Genomic DNA, 27,769 nt, shown 5'->3' with positions numbered 1-27,769 from the left:
CCTGGACTTTGTTTCCAACCTCGCACTTGTTGCCTGGACCGCGTGAGTCCCGAACTTATCTAGAAAGCTAATTTAGGGCCAAAAATTTGGTTCCGAAAGTTAGTTCAGACAGAGGGACTGTCTCTTGGAGGATCATCTCAGAGCGTATCCTCTAAAGTCCCGGTCCTTAAGTCGCCACCTCGGCTCCTAGCCCTAGAATCCCCAGGTTGGGGGCGGCAGGTGTGCAGCCCGAAGCATCACTACTGTCAGGGAACTGAGGGTCCTCTGTAACTGTCTCTTTTGCGACAGCACTCGGTACCACACCGGGGCACCCTCAACAAACCCCATGAATCCAGATACCCCCGTCAGAGATGCCCCCTTTCCAGTCTGGTCCGACCGCGCCGATTCTAAAAGCCTCTTCTGCGGTGTCCTTCGCTGCGGACTCCAAGAGGCGCGCGCGCTTGTTTGCGCGCGTCCGCCTCCTCCCCCGGCCCTGGCAGGGGGCGGAGGGTGGGTGGGCAGAGGACCTGGATCCGATTAGCTGGGAGGGGAAGCTGTGGTCCCAACCACTCTCTCGTGTGTCCTCGAGGAGGAGGGAGGGACGGTGCTCGAGAGGAGGGGCAGGGGTCCGATCACCGAGCGCTCAGGCCCGGGGGTCTGAACGCTCACGTCTCCCCCACCCTGGGCCGCGGCCATGGGACCCCCTTCCAGCTCCGGCTTCTACGTGAGCCGCGCCGTAGCCCTGCTGCTGGCGGGGCTGGCCGCCGCGCTCCTGCTGGCGCTGGCCGTGCTCGCCTCGCTGTACGGCCACTGCGCGCGCGTCCCGCCGTCGGAGCTTCGGGACAGCGGGGCTCCGGCTGCCGCGCCCTCCCTCCCCGGCAAGCAGGAGCCGACCTCGCAGCCCGGCCCCACTCCGGAGCCCGACGTGGCGGCCACCCGGAGCAGCTGGCGACCTCCGGGGCCCTGGGACCAGCTGCGCCTGCCGCCCTGGCTCGTGCCCCTGCACTACGAGCTGGAGCTGTGGCCCCGGCTGCGGCCGGACGACCTCTCGGTGTCCGCGTTGCGCTTCACTGGCCGCGTGAACATCACAGTGCGCTGCACCACGGCCACCGCGCGGCTGCTGCTACACAGCCTCTTCCTGGACTGTGAGAGCGCGGAGGTGCGCGGACCCCTGTCCCCGGACGCTGGAGACGCCACCGCGGGCCGGGTATCTGTAGTGGAGATGTGGTTCGCGGTGGACATGCAGTACCTGGTGCTGGAGCTCGGAGAAGCCTTGCAGCCCGGGAGCCTCTATGAGCTGCAGCTCAGCTTCTCCGGCCCAGTGAGCCAGGACACCAGGGAGGGCCTCTTCCTCAACCTCTACACGGACCAGGGTGAGCGCAGGTAAGGGCAGACCGGCCTGGGCCTCGTCGACCCCCGGCTCTAGGGCCCCCGCGCAGGCTGCGGGTCTAGCTGCCTCGGGGTGCATCTCTTGGCCCTTCGCAAAGATCGCCAGCCCAGCCCTCACGACGTTTTCTTCTAGAGTCAGAGGGTGAGCGCCTCCTTCCTCCCATCCCTCCAGAAACTGCTCGGAATAAAAGGCTTTGGAGACTGTGGTGCTTCTTCCGGCCAGGTTTCAGCCCCCATCCTTGCCCATCCAGATTGTTCCTATCGTTGACCCTTTTAATTTTCTTGTTCTCTTCAGAGAATCCCTTTACCTGTAATTCAGGACGTTCTCTAACCCAGATTATCCTCAGGGCAATGAGTAAACCCTTTGCTACTCAAAGTTTGGTCCGCGGACCAGCGATAGGTGTACCGTCTGGGAGCTTGTTAGAAACGCAGACGCGTGGGCCCAATCTCACCCAAGGGGATATGCATTTTAACGTTGGTCCTCGGGTGATTCGCCCGCGTTAGAGTTGAAGCTAGGCGCTGGACCACCCTTGAGGCTCTTCCTCCTTAGCGTTCTTCTACGCTTTTTGTGCTCTGCCTCTGTTAACTGGAGGCGCCCTAACTGCTGCTCTTGCAACAGAGAGACACGTCCGGGCTGTTTGTGCATCGCTTTTTCTTTTTTTGCCAAGGTTCTCCCAAAACTTCAGAATCACCTTTCATTACTGCCCTCCCACCCCTGCCCGGCCCCCGCGTGTCGTTTTGCTGGTGAGCAGCGGGCATCCCCTGCTCTTTCACCGCCTCTGTGTCGGCGCTCAAGTAAAAACAATGACAGGGATTGCTTTTCAAATAAAAGCTCCCCTCTGAGCCTGCAAGCCCACAAAGTGTGCATGTGTGTTCTCTTTACACTCTTCTGCGATAGTGTCTCCCGCACGGAATGTTTCCAGCTTAAGAACTGCCTCTTGCCACGCTCTGGGACCCCATCACTGACCTCAAACAAGCACCAGAAACTGATTTTTTTCAAACTCGTGAGCTCCTGCTTAACTCACGTACTCGGGGAACATTTGCGGTTTACACAACTGCATGTACTTTTCCCTTTATTATTAGAGAAAATGTTCTCAGATGTTCTCTGAGGGAAAGAAACCCACTAAATTACCCCCTAAATCTTCTGAACTATTTTCGAAACTTCAGGGGTTTAAAATAAATTTAACAAGCTGGCCTAGGTGGGTGTGTAATCTCTAAGTTTTGTTTTTAAGGACAGCATGCTTGATTTTTCTCTTAAAAATGCATCAGTGCTTGAGGAAAAGTTCTGAAAAGTTTCTCCTGAGGATGCGTTCCTGCACTTACGGGGCTCTGGAAACCTTTTGAAATAACTGAAAAGGGGTGCTTTTTAAGCACACCTGTCTGCCAGTGTTTTGTGCTTCAGTAAATTTTCATCTGTTCACCACTCTCTTCCTTCCTCCTGTCTTAATGAGGCTATGGCCAGGACAAACGACCCTAGCAGACACAGGAAAGGAAAGTCCCTTTTCATTTTTCTGTGGTGCTGGCAACTCTAGCGGTAACTAGAAACCATATTTTGAGAGCATTCAAATTCAAATAAGCAGAAAATTAATGAAGTCCTACAGATGTTCATAGACCTATAGGTGGGGTTCTGGAACTGTGGCATCTGAGAAGAGCAGTTGCCTGGAAGTTGTTCTCGAGTCTCTGCCTCTGAAACCAGGAAGAAGATAATCCTGCAGTTGCACTTGAAACCAAGGTCACAAAGAACCTGAACAAAACGATGACTTGTGAGGGGGCACAGTTGGAAGCCCAATAGGCTTCAGTCTTAACTATGTGACTTGAGCTAGTCTCTTCACCTCTCTCAGTTGCCTCATTCATGTAATAGACATAATACATGTCAATCTTTAGAATGTTGTGAGAGTTGAATGGGAAAAGGGGGATCCTGACTGGTATATTACTAGTGTGTGAGATGAGTGCAATTGTGTGGTAGTTTGAGCATAGAACTGGACATGGAACAACAGACTGGTTCCAAATAGGAAAAGGAGTACATCAAGGCTGTATATTGTCACCCTGCTTATTTAACTTATATGCAAAGTACATCATGAGAAACGCTGGACTGGAAGAAGCACAAGCTGGAATCAAGATTGCTGGCAGAAATATCAATCACCTCAGATATGCAGATGACACCACCCTTTTATGGCAGAAAGTGAAGAGGAACTAAAGAGCCTCTTGATGAAAGTGAAAGAGGAGAGTAAAAAAGTTGGCTTAAAGCTCAACATTCAGAAAACTAATATCATGGCATCTGGTCCCATCACTTCATGGGAAATAGATGGGGAAACATTGGAAACAGTGTCAGACTTTATTTTGGGGGGCTCCAAAATCACTGCAGATAGTGACTGCAGCCATGAAATTAAAAAAACGCTTACTCCTTGGAAGGAAAGTTATGACCAACCTAGATAGCATATTGAAAAGCAGAGATATTACTTTGCCAACAAAGGTCCATCTAGTCAAGGCTATGGTTTTTCCAGTGGTCGTGTATGGATGTGAGAGTTGGACTGTGAAGAAGGCTGAGCGCCAAAGAATTGATGCTTTTGAACTGTGGTGTTGGAGAAGACTCTTGAGAGTCCCTTGGACTGCAAGGAGATCCAACCAGTCCATTCTGAAGGAGATTAGTCCTGGGTGATCTTTGGAAGGAGTGATGCTAAAGCTGAAACTCCAGTACTTTGGCCACCTCATGCGAAGAGTTGACTCATTGGAAAAGACTCTGATGCTGGGAGGGATTGAGGGCAGGAGGAAAAGGGGATGACAGAAGATGAGATGGCTGGATGGCATCACCGACTCGATGGACGTGAGTCTGAGTGAACTCTGGGAGTTGGTGATAGACTGGGAGGCCTGGAGTGCTGTGATTCATGGGGTTGCAAAGAGTCGGACACGACTGAGCGACTGAACTGAACTGAACTGAACTGACCGGTATATAAGCTATGTAGTGGTGGCCACTATCATTAGCTCGGGTATTATTATTAGGCACAATCTCCTGTTATCTAAGCATGAAACCTGCCACATTACTGATAGATAAAATTCTAAGACTATTTCTACATGTGAAAAAGTTGCCTACTGTCTTCACATTTTTCTTGGGTGTCTCTAATTCCAGCCTCAGTGATTGGGACATGTTTACTTCTGTTCCTAGATGGTCTCTTATCACAGTCCAAACAGGCTAATGTTTTTAAATAATTTTACTCAACTCTAAGGGAAGAGAGATGCGGCTTGGATCCCTAGGTCAAGAAAATCCCCTGGAGGAGGGCATGGCAACCCACTTCAGTATTCTTGCTTGGAGAATCCCATGGACAGAGGAACTTGGTGGGCTACAGTCCATGGGGTCACAAAGAGTCTGACACAACTGAAGCAGCTTAGTGAACACACACACACACACAAGGAAAGAGAGAAAGTCAATCCAGGAAGTACAAAGAGCATCACTATTTGATACTTGTAAAGTTTAGGGAACGATTTTCTAGCTTCAGAAGTTGCTGGGGATGCCTTCTGCTCATTCTCAGCCTTTTTCTACTTGACAGGTGACTTTACGTCTCTGCCAGAGGATCCATCTACTGCATGCCTTGGACATGTGCATCTTCCATGTGTGCAAGGTTGAGAGCAAGATCCAAACATTAATGTCCCTCTAAGCAGGATTTCCCAAGCTTCATTTGCTGGCATCTGACTGTGTTCAGATTTTGCTGTATTCACAAAACTCTGGCGGTGTGTGCTCAGTCACTTCAGTCATATCTGACTCTTTGTGACTCCATGGATGGTAGCCCACCAGGCTCCTCAGTCTATGAGATTTCCCAGGCAAGAATACTGGAGTGGGTTTGCCATGCCTTCCTCCTCCAGGCGATCTTTCCCACCCAGGGATCCAACCTGTATCTTCTGCTGCATTGCAGGCAGATTCTTTACTGCTGAGCCACCAGGGAAGCCCATCTATGCCCATATTATTTGCTTAAAACGTTTCTTGATTTAAGCATAAATGTTAACTAGATTTATTGAAGCCACTCTGTATCATTATTATAGATGAAAAACCACTTGAAATTTATAGAAAGGAATGGCACAAATACAAGAAAACAGAACATTGTTAATATGTTCCACCTATTATTATTGCCTGCTGAAGGATCTGAAGGCTTTGAATAGGAAGACTGTTGTCTCTTGGTTAAAAAGGGAAATTAGAATTAGTTATTCAAGACAAATAACACCAAGCCAATGCTTTCTCTTGACCAAATCAGAATGATTCGTAAAACTGAAAAAGGACTGACTTTATCATGTGTGAGCCTGATCTATGGAATAGTGTGTCTGAGGGTTACCAAAAATCTTTCTCCATCTATGCTTTGGGAAATCTTGCATTGCAGTGTGGTTCACAATTCAAGGTGTATCAGAAGCCCTAGAGGAGCTTGTTAAACATGCAGAATCCAGAGGTACACCCTCAAAAATGCCAGACCAGTATGATGATGTTCATAGCAACTGTTTTCACAGGATCTATAAGGTAGAAGGAACCCAAGTATCAATTTATGGATGAAGGGAAGAAACAAAATGTGGTATATACTCACAATGAAATATTTTTCAGCCTTAAAAAGGAAGGAAATTCTGACCCATGCTACTACACAGATGAGTCCTGAGGACATTATATAAGGACCTAGAACAGTCAGATTTATAGAATCATAAAGTAGAATGGTAGTTGCTAGGGGCTGGTGTCATGGAGAGTTTTTGTTTGATGAGTATAGAATTTTAGTTTTGCAAGATGAGAATTCTGGAGACTGGTTGTACAACAATGTGAATGTACTTAACACCACTCAATGTTATACTTTAAAATGGTTAAGATGGTGAATTTTATGTGTATTTTTGACCGTTTAAAAATTTCAAAAGCAAAAAATTTCTAGAGCAGTGAGTTTTGAGTGAGGGTTTGGAAATTTGTATTTTTTAGCAATTGCTGCAGATAATCATCTTTTCATGCTTATTTGCCATCTTTATATCATTTCAGTGAAATGGCTCTTCGTGTCTTTTGTCCATTTTCTAATTGAATTGTTTTGTTTCTTTACTCTTGAGTTCTGTTATTTCTTTATATATTCTACATCTGAGTCCAATGTGAGATATATGGCTTACAAATATCATTCTCCTAGTCTGTAGCTTGTCTCTTAATCTTCTTAGCAGGGTCTTTCAGAGAGCAAAAAGTTTTAATTTTAAGGAAGTCCAGTTAATCAAAAATGTTTAATAGAACATGCTTTTGGTGTCATGTCTAAGAATTCTTTTTTTTTAAGAGAGAGACTTTTTTTTTTAAGAGAAGTTTTAGGTTTAGAACAAAATTTAGAGGGAAGTATAGAGATTCTTCATCTATCCCCTGCCCCAACACATGCATAGCTTCCCCCCGTGACCTGCTGCTGCTGCTAAGTCGCTTCAGTGGTGGCTGACTCTGTGCGACCCCATAGACGGCAGCCCACCAGGCTCCCCCGTCCCTGGGATTCTCCAGGCAAGAACACTAGAGTGGGTTGCCATTGCCTTCTCCACCCCCCATGATCAGGCAATCATTAAAATGACCCTATTTTTAAAAAAACTAAGGTTGCATCTATAGAAATACATAGTTTACCCTAGGGTTCACTTTTGGTGGTGTGCATTCTGTATGTTTGATCCAATGTATGACATATCCATCTTTATGTTATCACACAGAGTATTTTCACTGCTCTGAAAATCCTGTTCTCTGCCTGTTCATCTTCCCACCATCCACTCTGCCCAGCAACCACAGATCTTTTCGTTGCCTTCATAGTCTTGCCTTTTCCGTATGTCACATAGTTGGAATCATACAGAATATCAGCTTTTCAGCATGGCTTCTTTCACTTAGCAATATGCATTTAAGGTTCCTCCAAGTCTTTTTATGCCGCAGCAGCTCATTTCTTTTTAGTGCTGAATAATATTCTGTTGTCTGGATGTACCATAGTTTATTTATCCATTGACTTACAGAAGGACATCTTGTCTGCTTCCAAGTTTGGCAATCACGAAAAAAACAAAACTCTATGGCCAGGTTTTTGTGTAGACATACATTTTCAACTCCTTTAAGTAAATACCAAGGTGCATAATTGTTGGGTCACATGGTAAGCATGTGTTTAATTTTGTAAGACACTACCAAAGTGTCTTCCAGAGTGGAGGTGCCATTCTGTAATCCCAACAGCAGGGAGTGAGAGTTGCTTTTGCCCCATATTCTTGTCAGCATTGGATGTGCCAGTGTTCTGGATTTTGGCCTATATTCTAATAAGTATTTCGTTTTCATTTACATTTCCCTGATGACAAATGAGGTAAAGCATCCGTTCATATGCTTCTCTGTATAGTTTCTTTGGTGAGTTATCTGTTGAAGTCTTTGGCTCATTTTTTAATTGAGTTATTTGTTTCCTTTCTAAAATTTATTTTATTCAAGTATAGTTTATTTACAATGTTGTGTTAATTTCCGCAGTACAGCAAAGTGATTCAGTTACACATACATAGAATGGAGTTGTCTTCTTTTTCTTCCTTGGGTGTGGGAGGGACTGCGCTGAGAAGCTTGCAGGATCTTAGTTCCCCAACCAGGAATTGAAACGAGGCCAAGTCAGTGCAAGTGAGTCCTAACCATTTGGACCACCAGGGACTTCCCCCTTGTTTTATTATTGTTGAATTTTCAGGAGTTCTTTGTATATTGTAGATAACAGTCCTTTATCAGATGTGTCTTTTGCAAATATTTTCTGCCAGTCTGTCGCTTGTCCTCTTTTTCTCTTTATATTGCCTTTCACAGAACAGAAGTTTTTTACTTTCAGTGAAGTCCAGCTGATCAATTATTTCTTTTATGGATCTTGTACTTGGTGTAGTATCTTAAAAGTCATCACCATACCAGGGGCATTTAGACTTTCTTCTGTGTTACCTTCTAGGAGTTTTATAATTTTACATTTTACATCTAGCTCTATGAACACTGTGAGTCAGTTTTTATGAAGGGTGTAAGGCCTGAGTGTGGTTGTCTAGTAAGAGGTTTCCTTTGCTCCGTGGTTTTGTCTTTGCCTCTTTGCCAAAGATTAGTTGACTCTATTTCTGTGGGTCTATTTCTGGGCTCTCTATTTTAGAAAGCCCAGAAATATTTAGAAGTATTTCTGTTGCTACTTCTGGGCTATTTTATGCCCTTGACCTACTTGTCTGTTCTTTTGTCAGTACCACACTGTCTTGATTATTGTAGCTTTAAAGTCAGTCCTAATATCAGGTAGTGTAAATTTTTACAACTTTGTTATTTTCCTTCAGCGTTGTGTTGGGTATTCTGAGGTTTTGTTTGTTTGTTTTTGCATGTCACTGTAAACCTTAGAATCAGTTTGTCCTTAACTTGCTAGGATTTGAATTGGGATTGCATTGAATCTGTAGATCAAGTTGGGAAGAAATGATATGCTGATAATATTGTCTTCAAATCCGTGAATATGAATTTGTTTAATTTATTTAGTTCTTTTTAAAATTTCACAATCAGAGTTTTCCATTTTTTCTCTACCTAGATCTTATACGTATTTTGTTAGATTTATACCTAAGTGTTTCATTTTTAGGGGCACTAATGTAAATAGCTGGGCTTCCCTGGTGACTCTCACACAGTAGAGAATCTGCCTGCAATGCTGGAGACCCAGGTTCAGTCCCGGGGTCAGAAAGGTCCCTTGGAGAAGGGAATGGCTACTCACTCCAGTATTCTTGCTTGGAAAATTCCATGGATAGAGGAGCCTGGCAGGCTACAGTTCAGTATTCTTGCCTGGAGAATTTCATGGACAGAGGAGCCTGGTGGACTACAGTCCACAGAGACTGAATGACTTAACACTTTTACTTTTTCAGTGTAAGTGGTATTGTGTTTTTAATTTCACATTCCATTTTTTCATTGTTGGTATATAGGAAACAAATTGACTTTTGTGTATTAACCTTGCATCCTGCAAATTTTCTATAATTGCTTATTAGTTACAGGAGGTTTTTGTCAATTCTTTTGGATTTGTAGAAAACCCAGATTATGATGTAATCTGCAAATAAGAGTGTTTTATTTCTTCCTTCCCAATGAATACACCTTTTATGTCCTTTCCTTGACTCATTGCATTTGTAATGACCTCCTGTACAGTGTTGAAAAGTGGCAAGAGGAGACATCCTTGTCTTGTTCCTGATCTTAGTGGAAAGCTTCAAATTCTCACCATTAATTGTGCTGTTAGCTGTAGATTTTTAGGACTGAGTAACACTTTCACTTTATCAAGATTAGGCAGTCCCCCTCTATTCCTACTTTACTGAAAAATTTAGTCATAAATGGGTGTTGGAGTTCAGCAAATGCTTTCTTTGCATCTATAAAGTGGTGATCACGTGATTTTTCTGTCTGTTGATGTGATGAATTATACCAATAGATTTTTTTAATGTTGAAAGCAGTCTTGCATACCTGGGATAAATCTCACTTGATTGTGGAGCATAATTCTTTTTATGTTTTGTTGATCTGGTGTGCTAATATTTTGTTGAGGAGTTTTGCATCTGTGTTCAGGAGGGCCGTTGCCCTGTAGTTTTCTTTTCTTATAATGTTTTGTTCTAATTTTGGTGTTAGGGAAATGCTGGCCTCATAGAATGAGCTAAGAAGTATTCCTTCTGTTTCTTTCCTCTGAAAATGATTGTAAAAGAATTGATATTCCTTAGATGTTGGTAGAATTCACCAGTGAATCCATCTGGGCCTGATGATTTCTGTTTTGAAAGGTTATTAATTATTGATTCAATTTCTTTAATAGATATAGGCTTTCTCAGATTGTTTCTTTTTGTACGAGTTTTGGTAGATTGGTTCTTTCTAGGAATTGGTCCATTTCATCTAGATTATCAAATTTATGGGGATAAATTAGTTCATTCCTTATTATCCATTTAACGTCCATAGGATCTGCAGTGATGTCTCCTGTTTAATTTCTGATATTGGTATCAATATAATGGGATAAATATATACCATGATTATTACTCTTTTCTATTTTTTGCCCTTGTTCTTTATACTTATTTTTCTCTTCCACTGTTTTTCTGCTTTTCTTTACTATGTTGGATTTTCCAATCTATGAACATGAAATAACAGTTCATTTATTTAAATCTTTAATTTATTTCATCAGCATTTTATCATTTTCAGCATATAAATCTTATACCTGGTTTGTTAGAGTTTTGCCTAAGTATTTATTTTTACTTGAACAATTATAAACCGTATTGTACATTTAATTTTAGTTTTCATGTATCTGTTTCTCCAACATAGAAGTGCTGAGTTTTGTGTACTTATCTTATATCGGAGGACTTGGTAATCTCACTTGAAATATCTAGGAAGTTTGTTTTTTTTAATAGATTTCTTAGGATTTTCTGTGTAGATCATCGTGTCATCTGCATATAGAGGCAGTTTTATTTCTACCATTCCAATGCATATGCCATTTCTTTTCCATTCTTATCTTACTTTGCTGGCTGAAATTTCTAGCACTATGTTGAATAAAAGTGGAAAGAGTGGAGATTCTTTTCCCTAATGTTAGGGAGAAAGTTTTTAGCCTTTTACCATTAAGTATGATTTTAGGTGGAACTTTTCGTATGTGCTCTTTATTAAGATGAAAAAGTTCCTGTTGAGTCATAGTATTTCTGGCTTGCTTTTTTTTTTTTTAATCGTGAATAGGTGTTGGATTTTGTCACACATTATCATTAGCTGTCACAGGATAGAACGTAATGGATAATGGAGCACACAGCAAAATTAGCAAAAGGGCACCTGAGGATCTCAGAGCAAGACCCTTCTTCCGTTTATGGTGAGCATGGTTGGCAGTCAATGTGGCATCTAATTTATATACTAGAAATGGCTTAGGCCAATGGGCCCTGATTGTGCAAGTTATCTTTGTGATTGATTTGAGACCTGAGGAGATGTAGAATTGTTTACATGGGATAAGGATATTGACTAGGAAACTGAAGAGGAGCCACTATGCCAGGGATCAAAGTAACTGTGTTGCAGTGAATGCTGTGGAGTGGTTGTGCAAGGCATGGTTCCAGAGGGAGCTGCAGCCAGGCTCAGAGGACTGGCCTTGCGAGCAAGAGCCCAGATGAGCACCATGCTATCAGTGAGAACTACTGGACCTTGACTGTCATGAAGGAATCGTTTACAAGTCATACCAGTCAAGAGAATGCAGTTAAACCAGTATGGTAAATCCAAGAAGTCCTCTCCTTTCAAGAGATCTCCTCTTTCTCTGCTGACATTCGGGTGTGGGAGAAAGCATCTTAGTTCTCCTGGACTTAGGAAATAAAAGATCTCTGGAAGGTAATTTGGATTTTGAATGACTATCCCTGCAAACAAGACTGTTTTGAAATCAGTAATAATGAGTAACCTATAATTGGCAAACTTGCATTTTTTTCCTCTACCAACTTTTAGTACAGGGGTTCCAGAGTATGAAGTCATAGGACAAGATTACTTTACATGTCTGAGTTTTGGTAACTAAATTTCGACAGTTAGTTCCCTTCATGTAAAATAAAGGTTTCCTCCAACATGAATGAGTAGAGCTTATAACATTTGGATTCATCCAAGCTTTCTAAACTGTTCTTCTCCATAAAACAATATTTCATAACAGTTTCTTCTGACCTTTGGAAACTATTGCAGAGAATACTTATGCTAAATGCCAGTTTCTCAGCTCATGAAGCTTTACTTAGCCATCTGATAACAGGGATATTATGAAAATTGAAGTAAAAAACATATTCTTTTCTTGCCCGGTAAGTATGAGTCACTCAAATGGCCTTGGACTACAGAATGGCTAACAGGTTGTGTTTGGCTGTTTTAAAGATGTAAATTGGTCTTTTCTAAAATGTCTTTCTGAGGGCAAAATTGGCTACAGCAGTATTGAGAATATTAGGGGACCATGTTCCACTTATACCTCTTGAAGATGAACTTGGCCTTCCCTGAGACGCTTGCCCATAATCACTAATCCCAATTAATAAATATACACCTTTGGGGTCAATTTCATGGGAGTGATATTTTGCCACTACTAGTTATGAGAATTTTTAAATATGCATCTCTTCATTTACTGTGTGCAAGATTTATGTTAGGATAGGGTGGACATGAGAAGCATGGAATCTAACTCCATGAAAAGCAGTTTAAAACCATGACAGTACAAGAGCCACCTCCTTATTCGCATAAGTAGATTGAGAGGGCTTGCTGCTGCTAAGTCACTTCAGTTGTGTCCAACTCTGTGCAACCCCAGAGACGGCAGCCCACCAGGCTCCCCCGTCCCTGGGATTCTCCAGGCAAGAACACTGGAGTGAGTTGCCATTTCCTTCTCCAAAGCATGAAAGTGAAAAGTGAAAGTGAAGTCACTCAGCCGTGTCCGACCCTCAGCGACCCCAAGGACTGCAGCCCACCAGGCTCCTCCATCCATGGGATTTTCCAGGCAAGAGTACTGGAGTGGGGTGCCATTGCCTTCTCCGATTCAACTGCATAAATGTAAAGATGTTAGTGGCTTTATTCAGTGATGCATAAATCAGGCAGTATCCCATCTGGCAAATAGAGAAGTGCCCACAGGAGCGCTTAAGAATGAAAGGTGTACTGGCAGAAGTGGGCAGAACAAAGTTATCCTGGCAAAGAGCTGACTGTTTACGGCAAGGTCATCTTTCTTCGGGGAACAGCTAGGGTCTATCAGACACATAACCTCACTAGAGATAAGTAGGGTAATTCCAGGTTGAATGGTTTAAAATTCCATTCCTGGGAGAGGCTGAGACTGTAATTAAGTGTTCAAGTCTTGGTTTGGTAATGTGGGCATAGGACAATGACTCCATTTTGGGCCTGTTATCTTGTTTTCAACAAATAAAATCTTTTAAGTTTACTGTGAAGAAAATGGCCCCCTTTTGTTTGAAAAAATCTGAAGGTCAAATCTACATTAGAAATGACAACCCTTGCGTAACCTGCTCATGGCACTTTTGAGAGAATGTACCCTACATGGGCCATATACCAGTGATCTTCTCCCTGTATTCCCGTTCCAGCTTTCTTTACTATTTACATGATACATCTTTTTCTAAAGTTTTACTTTTAACCCATATGTGTCTTAATAATAAAAATGAATTTATTATCAAAACATAGTATTAGGTCCTTTTTTTTTTTAGTTCTACCAGTTTGTTGTTACCAAGCCATCTTCCTCCACCCTCTGCACGCATGCTCAGTCATGTAACCCCATGGACTGCAGCCCGCCAGGCTCCTCTGTCCATGGACTTTTCCAGGCAAGAATACTGGAGTAGATTGCCATTTCCTTCTCTTGGGTCTTAAAGTCTGACAATCTCTGCCCTATAATTGGGGTGTTTAGACTATTTGCATTTGATGTAGTTATTGAGTTGATTGGACTTAAATCAACTATCTTGCTATTTGCTCTTTATTGTCTAAACTGTTTTTTAATTCTGTTTTTCTCTTTTTTTTGCATTAAGTAGGTTTTAGTATTCCACTTAATATTAACTCAGCTAATTAGTTATGTCCTTTTGTATGTGGTTGAGGTGGGAAGTAGGGAAAGAGGATAGCTCTAAGGTTTATAATATGTGTCCCAAACTTACCACAGGCTAAAGTCAAATGAAATTACTTCTCATATTATGTATCAATTTTAGAAGCATATCCTTTCATTTTACCCACCCTCTACTTTGGGCTATAGCTGCTACACATTTTACTTTTACATAGGTTATAAACCCCGCCATATACTGTTACTGCTTTTCCTTTAAACAATTAATTGCTTTAAGATAAATTTTTACAAAAGAAAAAAATTCTTTTTATTTACTTACATATATACCATCTGCAGGGCTCTTCATTCCTTTGTACGTTTCAGTTTCCATGCTGTATTATTTTGCTTCCATCCAGAAGACTTTACTATTTCTTCAAGTTTAGGTGTACTGGTGATACATTCTCTTGGTTTGTGTCTGTCTGAAAATGTCTTATTTTTCCTTCATTTTTGAAAGATATTTTTGCTCAGTATAGAATTCTAAATTGACAGGTTTTTGTTTTTAATTTCTGCACTTTAAGGATGTTACTTTATTGACTTATGAATTAAATAGTTTCTGAAGAGAAGTCTAGAAACTTTAATTTTTATTCCTCTGTATAAGATTTGCTCACTGAGATAATCATATGATTTTTCTTTTTAAATTTGTTAATATGGTAAATTACACTGACTGATTGACTTTCTAATATTAAACTAACATTCTACTGCTGTGGTAAATCCCACTTGGTCTTGATGTATTATCCTTTTTATGTTTTGTTGCAGTTTACTAAAATTCTGCTTATAATTTTTTATCTTTGCTCATGAGACATGTAGACTTGTGGTTTTTTATGTTGTCTTACTTTTTTCCTTGCAATGTCTTTGTCTGGTTTTGGCATCAGAGTAACACTGGCTTCAAATAATAAATTTGGAGGTATTCCTTCTTTAATTTTCTGAAAAAATTTATGTAGGATTGGTATTATTTCTTTGTTAAATGCTTGGTTGCTTTCCACCAATGAAGCCACCTGGGCCTGGAGCTGCTTTGTGGGATGGTTTTTAACTACAAATTTGTTGTTGTTCAATGCTTAGTCATGTCCAGCTCTTCCTGACCCCACGGACTGCAGCATGCCAGGCTTCCCTGTCCTTCACCATCTCCCGGAGTTTGCTCAAACTCATGTCCATTGAGTCGGTGATGCCGTCCAACCATCTCAACCTCTGTCATCCCCTTCTCCTCCTGCCTTCAATCTTTCCCAGCATCAGGGGCTTTTCAAATGAGTCAGCTCTTCACATCAGGTGGCCAAAGTATTGGGGTTTCAGCTTCAGCATCAGTCCTTCCAATGAATATTCAGGACTGTTTTCCTTTAGAATTAACTGATTTGATCTCCTTGCTGTCCAAAGGACTCTCAAGAGTCTTCTCCAGCACCACAGTTAGAAGGCATGAATTCTTCGGTGCTCAGTCTTTTTTATTGTCTATCTCTCACATCCATACAACTGAAAAAAACCATAGCTTTGACTATACAGACCTTTGTAGGCAAAGTAATGTCTCTACTTTTTAATATGCTGTCTAGTTTTGTCATTAATTTTCTTCCAAGGAGCAAGCGTCTTTTAATTTCATGGCTGCATTCACAATTGAAAATTAAGATCTTTATTTGGACAAATTAAGATGAGGATAGCATGATCAAAATCAATCATTTTGTGCAGGTGTCTTATTAAAGAGTGAACTGTGAATTGAAAAAGACTCCAGTTATTTTTTATGCTAAGAAATCTGGCACAGTCCTCAGGGTATGACACACAAGAGAGAAATTGAGTAATATTAGGGAAGAATTTAAAAGTCTCAAGACAAGTGCCAGGCATATGATATGGTTGGTGTCACAGAGACAAGAGGTCACAGTTCATTATCCTATAGAGGTGTTGAACCCATGTATTTTCTGTGGCTGAGTTGTTTTCTCTGGGAGATGGTTTACTCTGCAGGGTTTTAGAGCTTGTATCTTTGAAAACAAGTGTAACTAGCATATTGAAAAAGCATACCTCATATTTCAGCAAAAATGCAGTCGTTTTTCTCTCACTCTCTCTTTACAGTTTTGTCTCTGGAGTATTATCTCCTGCCTGAATCCTCTAATATTATATATATATGAAAATGCAGGTATCCTCAGTCATGTCTGACTTGTTGTGACCCCATGAACTGTAGCCCTGCCAGACTCCTCTGTCCATGGAATTTTCCTGGCGAGAATACTTGAGTGGATTGCCATTTCCTTCTCCAGGGGATCTTCCTGACCCAGGGATCAAACCCACATCTTTTGTGCCTTCTGTATTGCAGGTGGATTCTTTCCCACTGAGCCATTGGGGAAGCCCCACATGAATACTCTAGCAACCCATAATTGTTTACTAATTCTTAAGTAACAGAAGATCTATGCTCACTAAGTTACAAACATTATCCAGATGCAAAAAAATTTAGAAAATCCAGTCTTGGATGATACTCAAAACTCTGAACTTCAGTTACTATTAAATCTCCCTTTTTCTCTCTCCAACCTTACTTCTCGGAGCTTGGGCTAACTTCAGGAGGGAAGCCTGCAGTGAGATAGAGGGCGGTGGTCCTTCCTTCCCTCCACCTCCTATTTTGAGACCCCCACTCGACCTGAGAGCTGTTGTTTCAACCCCACCAGGTCCTGAGAGGAAGACAGGGAGAGGCAACACATGGGGCAGCTCTGACTCAAACCGGTACTCTCATTGTTTGGTCTCACTCTGGTCTAGCACAGGCCTTTTTCCCTGGAGATGTCATGTTCCCAGACTCTTCAGAGCTTTCTCACTGTTTCTTTTTCTCCTACAATTCTCTTGTCCTTGCAGGATGCTTCTTGTATTTCTCTGTTCTGATGGTCACTTGGGACTCCTTCCTCAGGCCCTAGATACACAGTACTGCATCTCCAAACTCCTCCAAGTGGCTCTATTGGACAGAACCCGGGCAGTCTTCATACTGGCTCACTGTGTGTGTCAGGAACCACAGCTCTTCCAAGGAACACTCATACATCCCTTGCCCAAGCCTGATGTGGGTGGCAAGACAACACTCTCCTAGTTTTGCCTCCAAAACAGTCGGTATAGATTCCTACCTGATAGGAGTTCGACTCCAGCCAGTGTCAATTTCAGCTTTCTCAAGAGTGAATTAGTCTCTCTCTCAGGGCTTTCCTGGTGGGTAAAGAATCCGCCTGCGATGCAGGAGACCTGGGTTCAATCCCTGGGTTGGGAACATCCCCTGGAAAAGGGAATAGCAACTCACTCCAGTATTCTTGCTTGGAGAATTCCATGGACAGAGGGGCCTGGTGAGCTGCAGTTCATGGGGTTCCAAAGAGTTGGACGTGACTGAGAAACTAACACACACACACACACACACACGAAGTCTCTCAGCCTTGGGAAGCACTTTCTCTGCTCTCTGAGGGATTTTTTTCTGCCTAGCTCAGGCTTAGAGAGTCGCTGCCTGAATGCAGGACGACTTGGCAGCACAATGTCCCTCCCCATCAAGGAATCTTTTCTCTGATCACTCTTGTCTGTGTTCCCTGACCCTTCTTCTGTGTCCTCAGTGGAGCTGAGAATCCCGAGATTGGCTCGGAGGCTCTTGAGGCCATTTACTTTCAAAATCTCCATAACACGGTTTGGTGCCTTTCTTTGAAATTTTACATCTATTATGTTCTGTCGTCTGGTGGAACCTTCAGTTTTAAGATCGTATTACATAAGTAATAAACAAACATGATTCATGGGCCGATCCTTGAACCACAGTCCAGTGGTGTACCATCTGTCTTTACTAAACATTCTGGTTTCTGAGTTGTTACTGTGTTTAAAAAAAAAAAAAAATCAGGGCGGGGGAAAATGCTCCAGAGCATCTTATTTTATCTTTAACCAGCCATGCTATTTAGCACTTCTTAACTAGAGCTGTAGGCAGACAGCGTTCATGAAATAATTTGGAGTGAAATATTGTACTGAATGGGTGTGTTTTCTGTGAGAGTAGATGGATCCCCAAGGGCATTGCGTATCTTGCCTGCTAAGACTTTTTCCAGCACAAGAACGTGGTGAGTCCACAAATCTCTGGCTGTACAAGAGGGCAGGAGAGTGGCTTTGCAATACTGAGCCACTGGGAGACAAATCCTCCAAAATTAACTCTCTCCCCAGCTGACCACTGTAAACCCAGACTTCATAGGCACCATAATAGCATGGTTCAGTGAGGTTTGCAGGGAGGAGAGGGTGGTGGAGGTTCTGTTTTCTGAGACCAGGATATCCTCACAGGGTTGCTTGAATCCAAAGCAGAGAGAGAAGGGAAATAAATATCAACCTTGGGTCCTGATGTGGCATAACCAGATTGTGTGTGATGCTGGCTGGCACTGACCTTTGCGTTTAAGAATTAGCCAGAATGGCTCTACGTTGTAAGGCTTTCCCCCTTTTTGTTTGTTTGTATGAAACCAGGGAGGGAAATAATTGAGTAAAACCCAAGTGTTTTTCATTTCACTTCTCTGGAGACCTTAATCACGGAATTGGAAGGACTCCCTTGATGCTTGATTTGTTAACGCAGTGACTCCCTAAGCTTGTGTCTCCTAGTCTTTTTGAACCTGCAGCTCCTTCTGGTGAGCATGAAAGTTCCCCACCTCCTTGAAGAGTCTGATTTTCTCCCTCCTCCCCACCTTGCCACCTCCTTGAGATTTGCATGTTTTGGGAAGTCATGGCAGCAGAAGAGACGTTACCAAGCTGTATTTTCTATAGTTTCCATTACAAAAACAACAGGCATGTGTTGGCTTTCCAAATATATAAGCGTGTATTACATAACTGAATGTGCTTTTTCACCTTACGTTGCACTTTTCATGCTGACAGATCACCATTTGTACAAAGTATCCTGCTATTTCAGAAGGCTCATAGATCTTCTGAATGAAGGTCATGTGTGAAAGCTCCTGAGGGGGCTGTTTGTCACCATCCCAGATGGCTCAGTCATGGCCACCTCATGGGCTCTTTTTTCTCTCCCGTTGGAGTCTTCATCTCTGCTGGAATCAGTTTTAGAGCTGTAAGTGGACTTACGGACTCATCTAGTCCCATCCCTGCATTTTATAGAACTGGATGTTCAGAGCGTTTAAGCAGCTTTTCCAACATTACAGCACTACGTTTACACTGCAGGTCCTGAGCCATGACTCAGGTTGCTGAATCCCCTGCTCCATTTTTCTTTTTACTGTATTGTTCGGTACTTGAATCTTTCCCATCCTCTTTAAAGTTTATCCCATCCCCTTTAAAGATACCAACCAATACTACAAAGCAAATAAATGCCAATCTGGCATGTGGCAAACTCTACAAAAATATTTCATATTATTCTGTATATATTAATATCAAGTTTCCTTTACTTTGTAGTAACTCCAAGGCTGAGAAAATAGTTGCTGTGAACCCATATTTTTGCCAAGTTTTAAAAAATCGTACAAAGGAAAAATATATAATCCCTAATTTCTGGTAGTTTAAAATTAACTGGGGAGACAAACATGGTTTATATTAAGCTTATGGCCACCTATGATCTCTGGAACCCCCTTTTTTTTTTTTTTTAATTTACAATGTTGTGTTTAATTTCTGCTGTATGGGAAAATGATGGAACCTTTTTAGATACATTTGTAATTAGTGATTTCCAACTCTCCACCCCAATCTGTAATTTATCCCTCCTTGAATTTTTCTGTAGTTCATCTATATCAAGAACAGTTTGTGAGAGTAGAAGGAATAGAGGAGAATTCACAGATCATTTATTGCTAAATTCAGTTACTAATAATATAAAGCCTCAATTAATAATGAAACAGAGATAGTGGAATTATTTTCTAGAAGGGGAAACTGAGGTTCGGCAAGGGTAAGTAACTAGTTTAGGGTTATCATTACGTAGAGCAGAGTCTTGGAACCGAAGTGGCTGCTGTCAGAGCCTCAAATCCTTTCAGCCTGTGAAAGTAAGAGTGTAATAAAGTTGGAAAAAGCAAATAAAGCCAAATAGGCTTGTTGAAAATTACAGTTTTGTCACTGTGACGCTGGGAGCCCATCAAACTAGCTGATGTGAAACGTTTGAACGTGCCCCTGTTCTGTGCGCTCTTCTGAAAACTGTGTAAAGTTTCATGTGAACAGGGCTCTTTTCATGGTGGAGGAGGCATTTACAGAGGCGGATGATGGGTGGGCTGTGCTTTCAAGGTATCTGTGTTGAATTCACCCTTTTATTTATCTAAAAACTGGGCTGGAACTTCCCCAGTGGGTCCATTGGTTGAAACTTTGCCCTCCAAGGCAGGGAGTGTGGGTTCCATATCTGGTTGGGGACCTAAGATCCCCCAAGCCTAATGCCCTAAAAACCAAAACACAAAAACCGTTATCATAATGTCGACTACAAAATGCACAACTGGAGAGTTGCAAGTTAAGTTTTATTGGGGGCAAAATGAGGACTGCCGCTCGGGAGACAGCACATCAGAGAGCTCTGAGAGACTGCTCCAAAGAGGCAATGGTGGAAGGTCAATATATAAGATTTTGGTGAAGGCAGAGTTCAATACAATCAAGCGCTTACTTTACAAAAGGCTTTCTGCTAGTCATGAGGAGCTGATGTCACCATGAAGGGATTTAGTGATTTTCTAGATACGAAGAGATGCAAGGATTGGGATCATGAAATCAGTTCCTGAAAATATCTAACTAAAGATCTAAACTATCATAACTAAAGCTTTGACCAAGTTAGCATACTAAAAACAGAGACATTACTTTACCAACAAAGGTCTGTCTAGTCAAAGCTATGGTTTTTCCAGTAGTCATGTATAGATGTGAGAGTTGGACTATCAAGGAAGCTGAGGGCTGAAAAATTGATGCTTTTAAACTGTAGTGTTGGAGAAGACTCTTGAGAGTCCCTTGGACTGCAAGGAGATCCAACCAGTCCATCCTAAAGGAAATCAGTCCTGAATATTCATTGGAAGGACTGATGCTGAAGCTGAAACACCAATACTTTGGCCACCTGATATGAAGAACTGACTCATTGGAAAAGATCCTGATGCTGGGAGAGATTGAAGGTGTAAAGAGAAGGGGACAACAGAGGATGAGATGGTTGAATGGCATCACCATTTTGATGGACATGAGTTTGAGCAAGCTCTGGGAGTTGATGATGGACAGGGAGGCCTGGCATGCTGCAGCCCACAGGGTCTCGAAGAGTTGGACATGACTGAGTGACTGAACTGAACTGAACTGAAAGATCTGTTCCACCAGATTCCCTGGAGCACAGAGCGCCTCACTCCACCCTGAACTCCCCCCGCAGTTGCTGAAGGTCAACAGCTGCAGCTGCACAGGGTTCAGTCTCCACATAGGCATTTGGCAAATGCTCTTGTTGTTCAGTCGCTAGGAGGTGCTCTTGGGAAGTGCCAATTTGTAGTTGACAGTAACAAATTCCTTAAAGACTTTAAAAATGGTCCACATTTAAAAAAAAAAAAAGAAGAACTGGATCTGAAGCTGGAGTGACATTAGCATGAGAGACATTAAGTCTCAGCACCTTAGGAGAAAAAAAGGAATTTAGCATCCGTAATTGTCACCTGAAAGCAATTCCCAGGTCACAGAGTCTTGGAAAATGGGCTGATGAGACTTCAGATTTCTTTGGAGGAGAAAGTACCCATGGTCTTGTCAGCCTCCAGCAGTGTTTACAGAGGGTGAAACTGGCAACCTCCATATTTCCTCAGGGTACTCTTGTTCCTAAGCTTTTCCCCGTAAATCACCAGTCCACTGTGGGATAATGTCACTTTGGAATTTTTCCATGAAGATGCAGGAAGGAGCGGTAAGGATCCGATTGTTGTTCTTGTTGTTTAGTCTCTGGGTCGTGTCTGACTCTTTGTGACCCCATGGACTGCAGCACACCAGGTTTCCCTTCCTTCACCACCTCCCGGAGTTTGCTCAGATTCATGTCCACTGAGTCGGTGATACTATCTAACCGTGGCATCCTCTGACTGATGGAGACTGATGCTGAAGCTGAAACTCCAGTAGTTTTGCCACCTGATGCAAAGAGCCAACTGATTGGAAAAAGCCCTAATGCTGGGAAAGATTGAAGGCAGAAGAAGAGGGCAGCAGAGGATGAGGGATTCGATAAATCCACCCATATGCAAATGAAAGTTGTTTTGTTCAGTTGGGATATGTCTATATTGTTTAGCACCAAGGGTATGCAAAATAAAACCTTTTAAAATTTCCAACCAGGAAAAAGAAGGAACATGTGAGAAAAAGATAAAAATATAGACATTCTTCTTCTGACTTGCACTTTGGTGGAGAATGAAAGCTAGACCATCCCCAAAGAATTAATCCTAGTTTAAAAAAATCCTTGGTTCTCAAAAGCCTGGCATTGCATATTTGTTCCTATTTTGTTTGTAAAAGGTTTTAAAGGCATATGATGTAATGAAGTAAATGTTATTTTGTGGTTGAAAATTAAAGAGTTCTTTTGTATTTTAGGTCTTACAGGAAATCTCAGGGGTAGTGAGAACTGGAATTTGTGTATATTATGGGAAGGGGAATAAGGAAGATGAGGGGAAAACGTTCCAGCTCCTTTCTTCAGATAATTTTAAGCCATAATCCATCTCTCTCTCTCTGTGTGTATATATATAAGTATATATACACATTTGCTTCCCTTGGTTTAAGATAAAAATAAGTAGATTTGTCCCCCAAATATATTTCAGGGCCCTGTTAGCATCTCACATGGAACCAACATTTGCCAGGAATGTTTTTCCTTGTTTTGATGAGCCAGCTCTGAAGGCAACTTTTAATATTACAGTCATTCATCATCCACGTTATGTGGCCCTTTCTAACATGCCAAAGCTAAGTAAGTAATGTTTTCTATCATCTTGTATCTATATGTAATTATATGTTTATATAAATATATACTTATATATTTTTATATGTGCACGTATATTTGTGTATTACATGTTTTATATATATGTGTGTGTGTGTGTATTTAACTCTGTAATAGATTTTACAACAGTAGATTTTCTTGGCAGTGTATTGAGAATGTATTTTAATTATGGTATATTATAACCAGAGAGGGCGGCCACCCGGGATACGTGTCAGCACCCACATCTTGACGATGGTAAATCCTGATCCTTTTTGTATTAGGAGCTGGGAACATTGTACTGTTTTCATACATTGGTATCCTGTCTGCCCATTAATTTGGGTTTCAGTCTTGTAATCATTCATGATAGCAAGCTAGTGGACTTAGTCTAAATCTGGTACATAGATTTGGGTTTTTTGTTAGTTTCAGGTTTTTTTTTTTTTTTGCTGTTAGCTCACAGCACTTTTTTTTTTTCTTTTGGTTGAATTAGTATGCAACTTTTAAAAATTCTGATATTTCCCATAAAAGTTAAAATTCTTAGTTTTTTGGGGAAGCTCAGACCACCTAACAGCACTGGCCCTGCACTTCCTACATGCCAGTCTGGTTGCAGGTGAGAAGAGGCTGCCCCTGTGGTCCCCACCCCGCCCTGTTCTGCACATCAGCCTGTTCACACTGAGCACCCGGCCTGCTCAGGCCTTCCAGTTTGTGATTTCAGGTTCAGAGACCCCAGTGGGACTCCACTGAGGACCTGCCCCAAACCTGAGAATGGCAGAATTATACCTTGCTGACCTGCCATGGAGAGGCCGGCTGGAGTAGCAAACAGCAGTGGATGGAAAGAGAAAGCAGCTCACGGGCCTGACTGACAGCTGCTCACGGATTTGCCCTCCACCCAGACCACATTATTCATGGTGCTAATTCAGAACCAAGAATCGAGTCCTTGGTGGTGATGGTTTAGTAGTCTACCAAGCTCCTCTGTCCATGGGATTCTCCAAGCAAGAATACTGGAATGGATTGCCATTTCCTTCTCCAGGGGATCTTCCTGATCTAGGAATTGAACCCTGGTCTCCTGCATTGCAGGCAGATTCTCTACTGACGGAGCTAGGAGCGAAGCCCGACACTGTCCTTAGGCCTTCCTAATAGATAGCTCGAAGGTAGAGAAATCCGAGCCACTGAACCGTGGGGAGAGGTTGGGAAGATGGTAGTTGAGTGGTCGTCGAACTTGGCAAATTGTTTCAAACTGTGTTCCTTATTGCTCATTTACAGTGATTTGGACTAAAATCAATTTCTTTAGGTCAGTCTGAGAAAGAAGATGTGAACGGAAGCAAGTGGACTGTTACCACCTTTCACACCACGCCCCACATGCCCACTTACTTAGCTGCCTTTGTCATTTGTGACTATGAACACATCGGCAGGATCGAGAGGGGCAAGGAGGTGAGTGAGGGAGACCCTCCAGGTGCGGGACGTTTGTGCTGGCTGCGGACTGTTCGCGCACTCCTTCGCCTCGGGGGCTGGGCCTGCACCCCCCGCGGACCTCTCCTAGTTCTTCCCCCAAGCCCTGTCACTGCTCTGAGCAAAACGCTGCGGAGCGGAGCGCAGCCCTTCCCTCTGGGGCGGAGGGATTTCTATGGAAGGTTGCGCCTCACGTCCCCTAGACGCAGGTTCTGAGCCCCCTCTTCCCAGGCCCTCGCTGCCTTTCAGAGCACAGAGAGAAGAGGGCAAGGGGCCACACCAGCATCTTGAAACTCAGGTTATGTGTTGTATACCTTGCCTACTTGCTCCTGATGCCAGCTGAGGCAGCTGCTCTGGCTGAAATGCTGCAGGCAGGTTAATCACCGTCCCTATGAAGGACCAGGCCTGCTGGGTATGAACACTAACCCAGAGTTGAGGAAGTAGGTGCTCTGTCCTGGAACACCTAGTTTTCACCCAGTTGTACCCTTGTTACATAATAATCCTTTGGGAAAATATCAACGTGATTGTAACAGTACTTTATGGACTGGAGAAGGCAATGGCACCCCACTCCAGTACTCTTGCCTGGAAAATCCCATGGATGGAGGATCCCTGGTAGGCTACAGTCCATGGGGTCGCTAAGAGTCGGACACGACTGAGCGACTTCACTTTCACTTTTCATTTTCATGCATTGGAGAAGGAAATGGCAACCCACTCCAGTGTTCTTGCCTGGAGAATTCCAGGGACGGGGGAGCCTGGTGGGCTGCCGTCTATGGGGTCACACACACAGTCGGACACGACTGAAGTGACTTAACGTAACTTAACGTCACTCCCTATGCTAGAGTGTGGAGGTAGGTAGGGCCAGTGCCTTAGGCCCAGTTCTTTCTAAGCAAATGGACCTCATCAGGCTAAGGCTGTCTCCTGGGCTGGTGAACTTCCCGGCTTGTGCCTTTGGCTTGTGCAGATAAGGAAGCTGTGGATGAACCAACTCTTATCACCAGGGGAGAATTGCTCAAAATTCCTTGTCCGAAGGATGAATGAATAATCTTGCATTAGATGCAAAGGACAGCTCATTATCACCCTCAGCTGTTGGCTCCAGCCTGATTTCCCTTATTGAGTAATCACTGGTAGATCCTTGATATTCACAGATAGAACTTGGGCCAAGTCAAACATTCATGACGTGTATTGATAAATGCACTCAGACACGGTGTGGAAGCCTATGCTTTGTACCTGACATGAAGGAGTGACTGGGGCTCGCGAGCGATGGAGATGGCTGTAAGCATCCGCATCTCCGTTGGCTTGTTGCTCTCAATGCTGCTGCACAGCATGAATAATTCTTACAAACGGATGGTGTCTGTTTCTTCATGAAAGGTCACCGTGAAAAGAAAGCTGCCATGGAAGCAAAGAGAAAATGGAACATGCCTAAGAAAGTAATGGTCTTAGCCAGAAAATTGAAATTTGGGATGAGTTTATCAGTGGAATGTTGTGTTTGGCTATGACTCAGTTCTGGAAAGCTAAGGAATTCACCATATACTCTACAAGAACCAGACTGTACTCTTGGAATAGCATCCAGACTCTACAAAAAGGACTCCCTAAATAAGAGAAAAAATTTAGCAAAGTTGAAAATGTGGTTCATGCGTGGCATGAGGATAAATATAAGGCACGCATAACTAAGGTTGGAAATGAGAAATGGAATATTTTCTGCTCTATCAGTAGAGAGGGATGTCATAGTCGTCAGCAATTGCAGCCTTCCAGTGTGAGCTGGTGAGCCCTGAGGGAACTCAGGAAGGAAAAGAATAGCTGTCATCTAGCAGCCATTAGATGACAGCCATTCCCTAGAGTGAGCCCCAAGGAAGCTCAGGATGTGAAATACACAGGATGTCTGCCACAGATAGCTGAGGTACATATCAAAGGAATGATTCCAGTGAGCCCAGACTCTTGCATCTTCCCATACATAGAAAGTGCTAAATTCCTTAACTTGGGATGTCTGGGGCTTTTTTCTCTAATTAACAGTAATCTTTTGATGTTCAGACTACCTGCCCTTTGTTGCAGAACTTCTATATAATCTGACTCCTCCCCTCGCCTCCTCAGAGCAGTTCTCTCTGGTTGCTTGAGATGCTGTCTCCCGGGCTTGAAGCCCTAAAAATTTCTGCCATAACTCTCAACTTTTAGGTTGCTATATTTTTTCACTCGACAGTTACGGCAGCCGTGAAGGGACGTGAACCGTCAGCTACCTGGGACCGGTACCCTGTGGTTTTCACACCTTGAGCTTCCTGAGGGCTGCTCACCATGGGGAGTGGCTACAGTCTGATGGCTGCTAGCGGCCAGGTGCTCTTTACCTTCCTGTGTTCTCTCGGGGCTCCTCAGCTCGTTCGGGAGGGCTGCAATCATTGACGACTGTAACATCTTCGTTTCCTGATACAGCAGGAAATATTCTGTTTCTCAGAAATAACATTTTGAATTTATCACACATGTGCACGTGTAAAGAGATTTTTCCTTTAGAGGTTGAGGTCTGCTGGGTCTAATCAGGACCACAAGGACACACTGGTGGGCTAGATGTGATTTTGAAGGAACTTTTTCTTCAAAATGTTCCGCACGTATTTGTGATCCTCACTGCCCTGCCCCTCCCCAACAGCTTGAAATCATCATTTGCCTCCACTGTGGCTTAGAGTGGTCATTTGTGGGAGGAGGCTTGTAAACTGGAAATTTATATACACACTTTATGACAGCCTTCCCTCCCAAAAGGCTACAGTTAATATGTGTGTATTATCCTGAATGTGGTGACTGTTGCCTTCACTCAGCAGTGTGGGCTCTGGTCTAGATGTCCTCCTGGCTTTGCCTTGGAGGTGAGAGCTTGAGACAGGGCAGGTGCCGGTAGTGGAGGGGCAGGACTGAGGCCTTGGGGTGGGAGGAGGCTGGAAGAAAGGAGAGGATCCAGGCGGGAGGCTTCTAAAACACGTACCGAAGACCTCATGTCATTCAAAAGTCACAAAACTCAAGACAAACTTTCCAGCAGAAATAAAAGCAAAGACAAGTGAACGTCTGGTTGGGGGACAGCGATCTGCAGATATCGTTGTGCTGCTTTTCGTTTTCTTCACATTGTCTCTTGTGTTTTGTAGACAGCTCTTTCTCAAATTAACTGCATTCACAATCAGGACGAGTATCTTAATTCCCTCCTCGCTAACTTTCATTCTAGAGTTAGGTGTTTCAGATGTGTTTTTAAGCACTGACACCAGCAATTCCATTTAAAAGTGCTCAGATGGTATTGTTGAAGGAGTACCATGATTTCAAAATAAAATGACAATGGATGGTAAAACAACATCAAATTAGTCACCGAAATAACACAAACAAGTTCAAGCACCCAAATAACAATACAGTCACGCTAAACTAACAAAACATGGCAGAGATTTCTTTCCATCTACTGCTAACACGGAAGTGTCATATACAGAGGATATAATTTGCTTGCTTCAGTAACTGTAGAAGTCATGAGACTTTTGATGAACTTTTTAAAATTGAGGAAATTAACCTTATTTCAAATTTTGAAAATAAGATGGGACTATTCATGTTTTGGGAGCTTCCCGTGTGGCACAGTGGTAAAGGATCCACCTGCAAGTTCAGGAGATGCTGGTTCAGTCCCTGGGTCTGGAAGATCCCCTGGAGTGGGAAATGGCAA

At 42.9% G+C, this 27,769-nt stretch overlaps 1 protein-coding gene across 3 annotated transcripts in view; it reads left to right on the top strand.

Moving 5' to 3' along the window:
- Positions 1-514: 514 nt before the first annotated feature.
- LVRN (laeverin) overlaps positions 515-27,769 on the top strand; it is a 106,029-nt gene continuing 78,774 nt past the window's right edge. For 2 of the 3 annotated variants that reach the window (XM_086323245.1, XM_086323246.1), the window contains exons 1-3: positions 532-1,362; positions 22,502-22,644; positions 23,942-24,081. In XM_086323245.1, coding sequence (XP_086179371.1) covers positions 674-1,362; positions 22,502-22,644; positions 23,942-24,081 — 972 coding nt within the window. In that variant the 5' untranslated portion in view covers positions 532-673. Of the gene's footprint in view, positions 1,363-22,501; positions 22,645-23,941; positions 24,082-27,769 lie in introns of all 3 variants that reach the window. The other variant, XM_086323244.1, reaches the window with a different exon arrangement.

This window comes from Bos grunniens, chromosome 10 (assembly GCF_055505025.1).
Source record: "Bos grunniens cultivar Pamir isolate PY7600 chromosome 10, Bosgru_T2T1.0, whole genome shotgun sequence".
Classification (NCBI taxonomy): Eukaryota; Metazoa; Chordata; class Mammalia; order Artiodactyla; family Bovidae; genus Bos; species Bos grunniens.
Note: the sequence above shows the minus strand (reverse complement) of the source record. Positions and strands in the feature narration are given on the sequence as shown.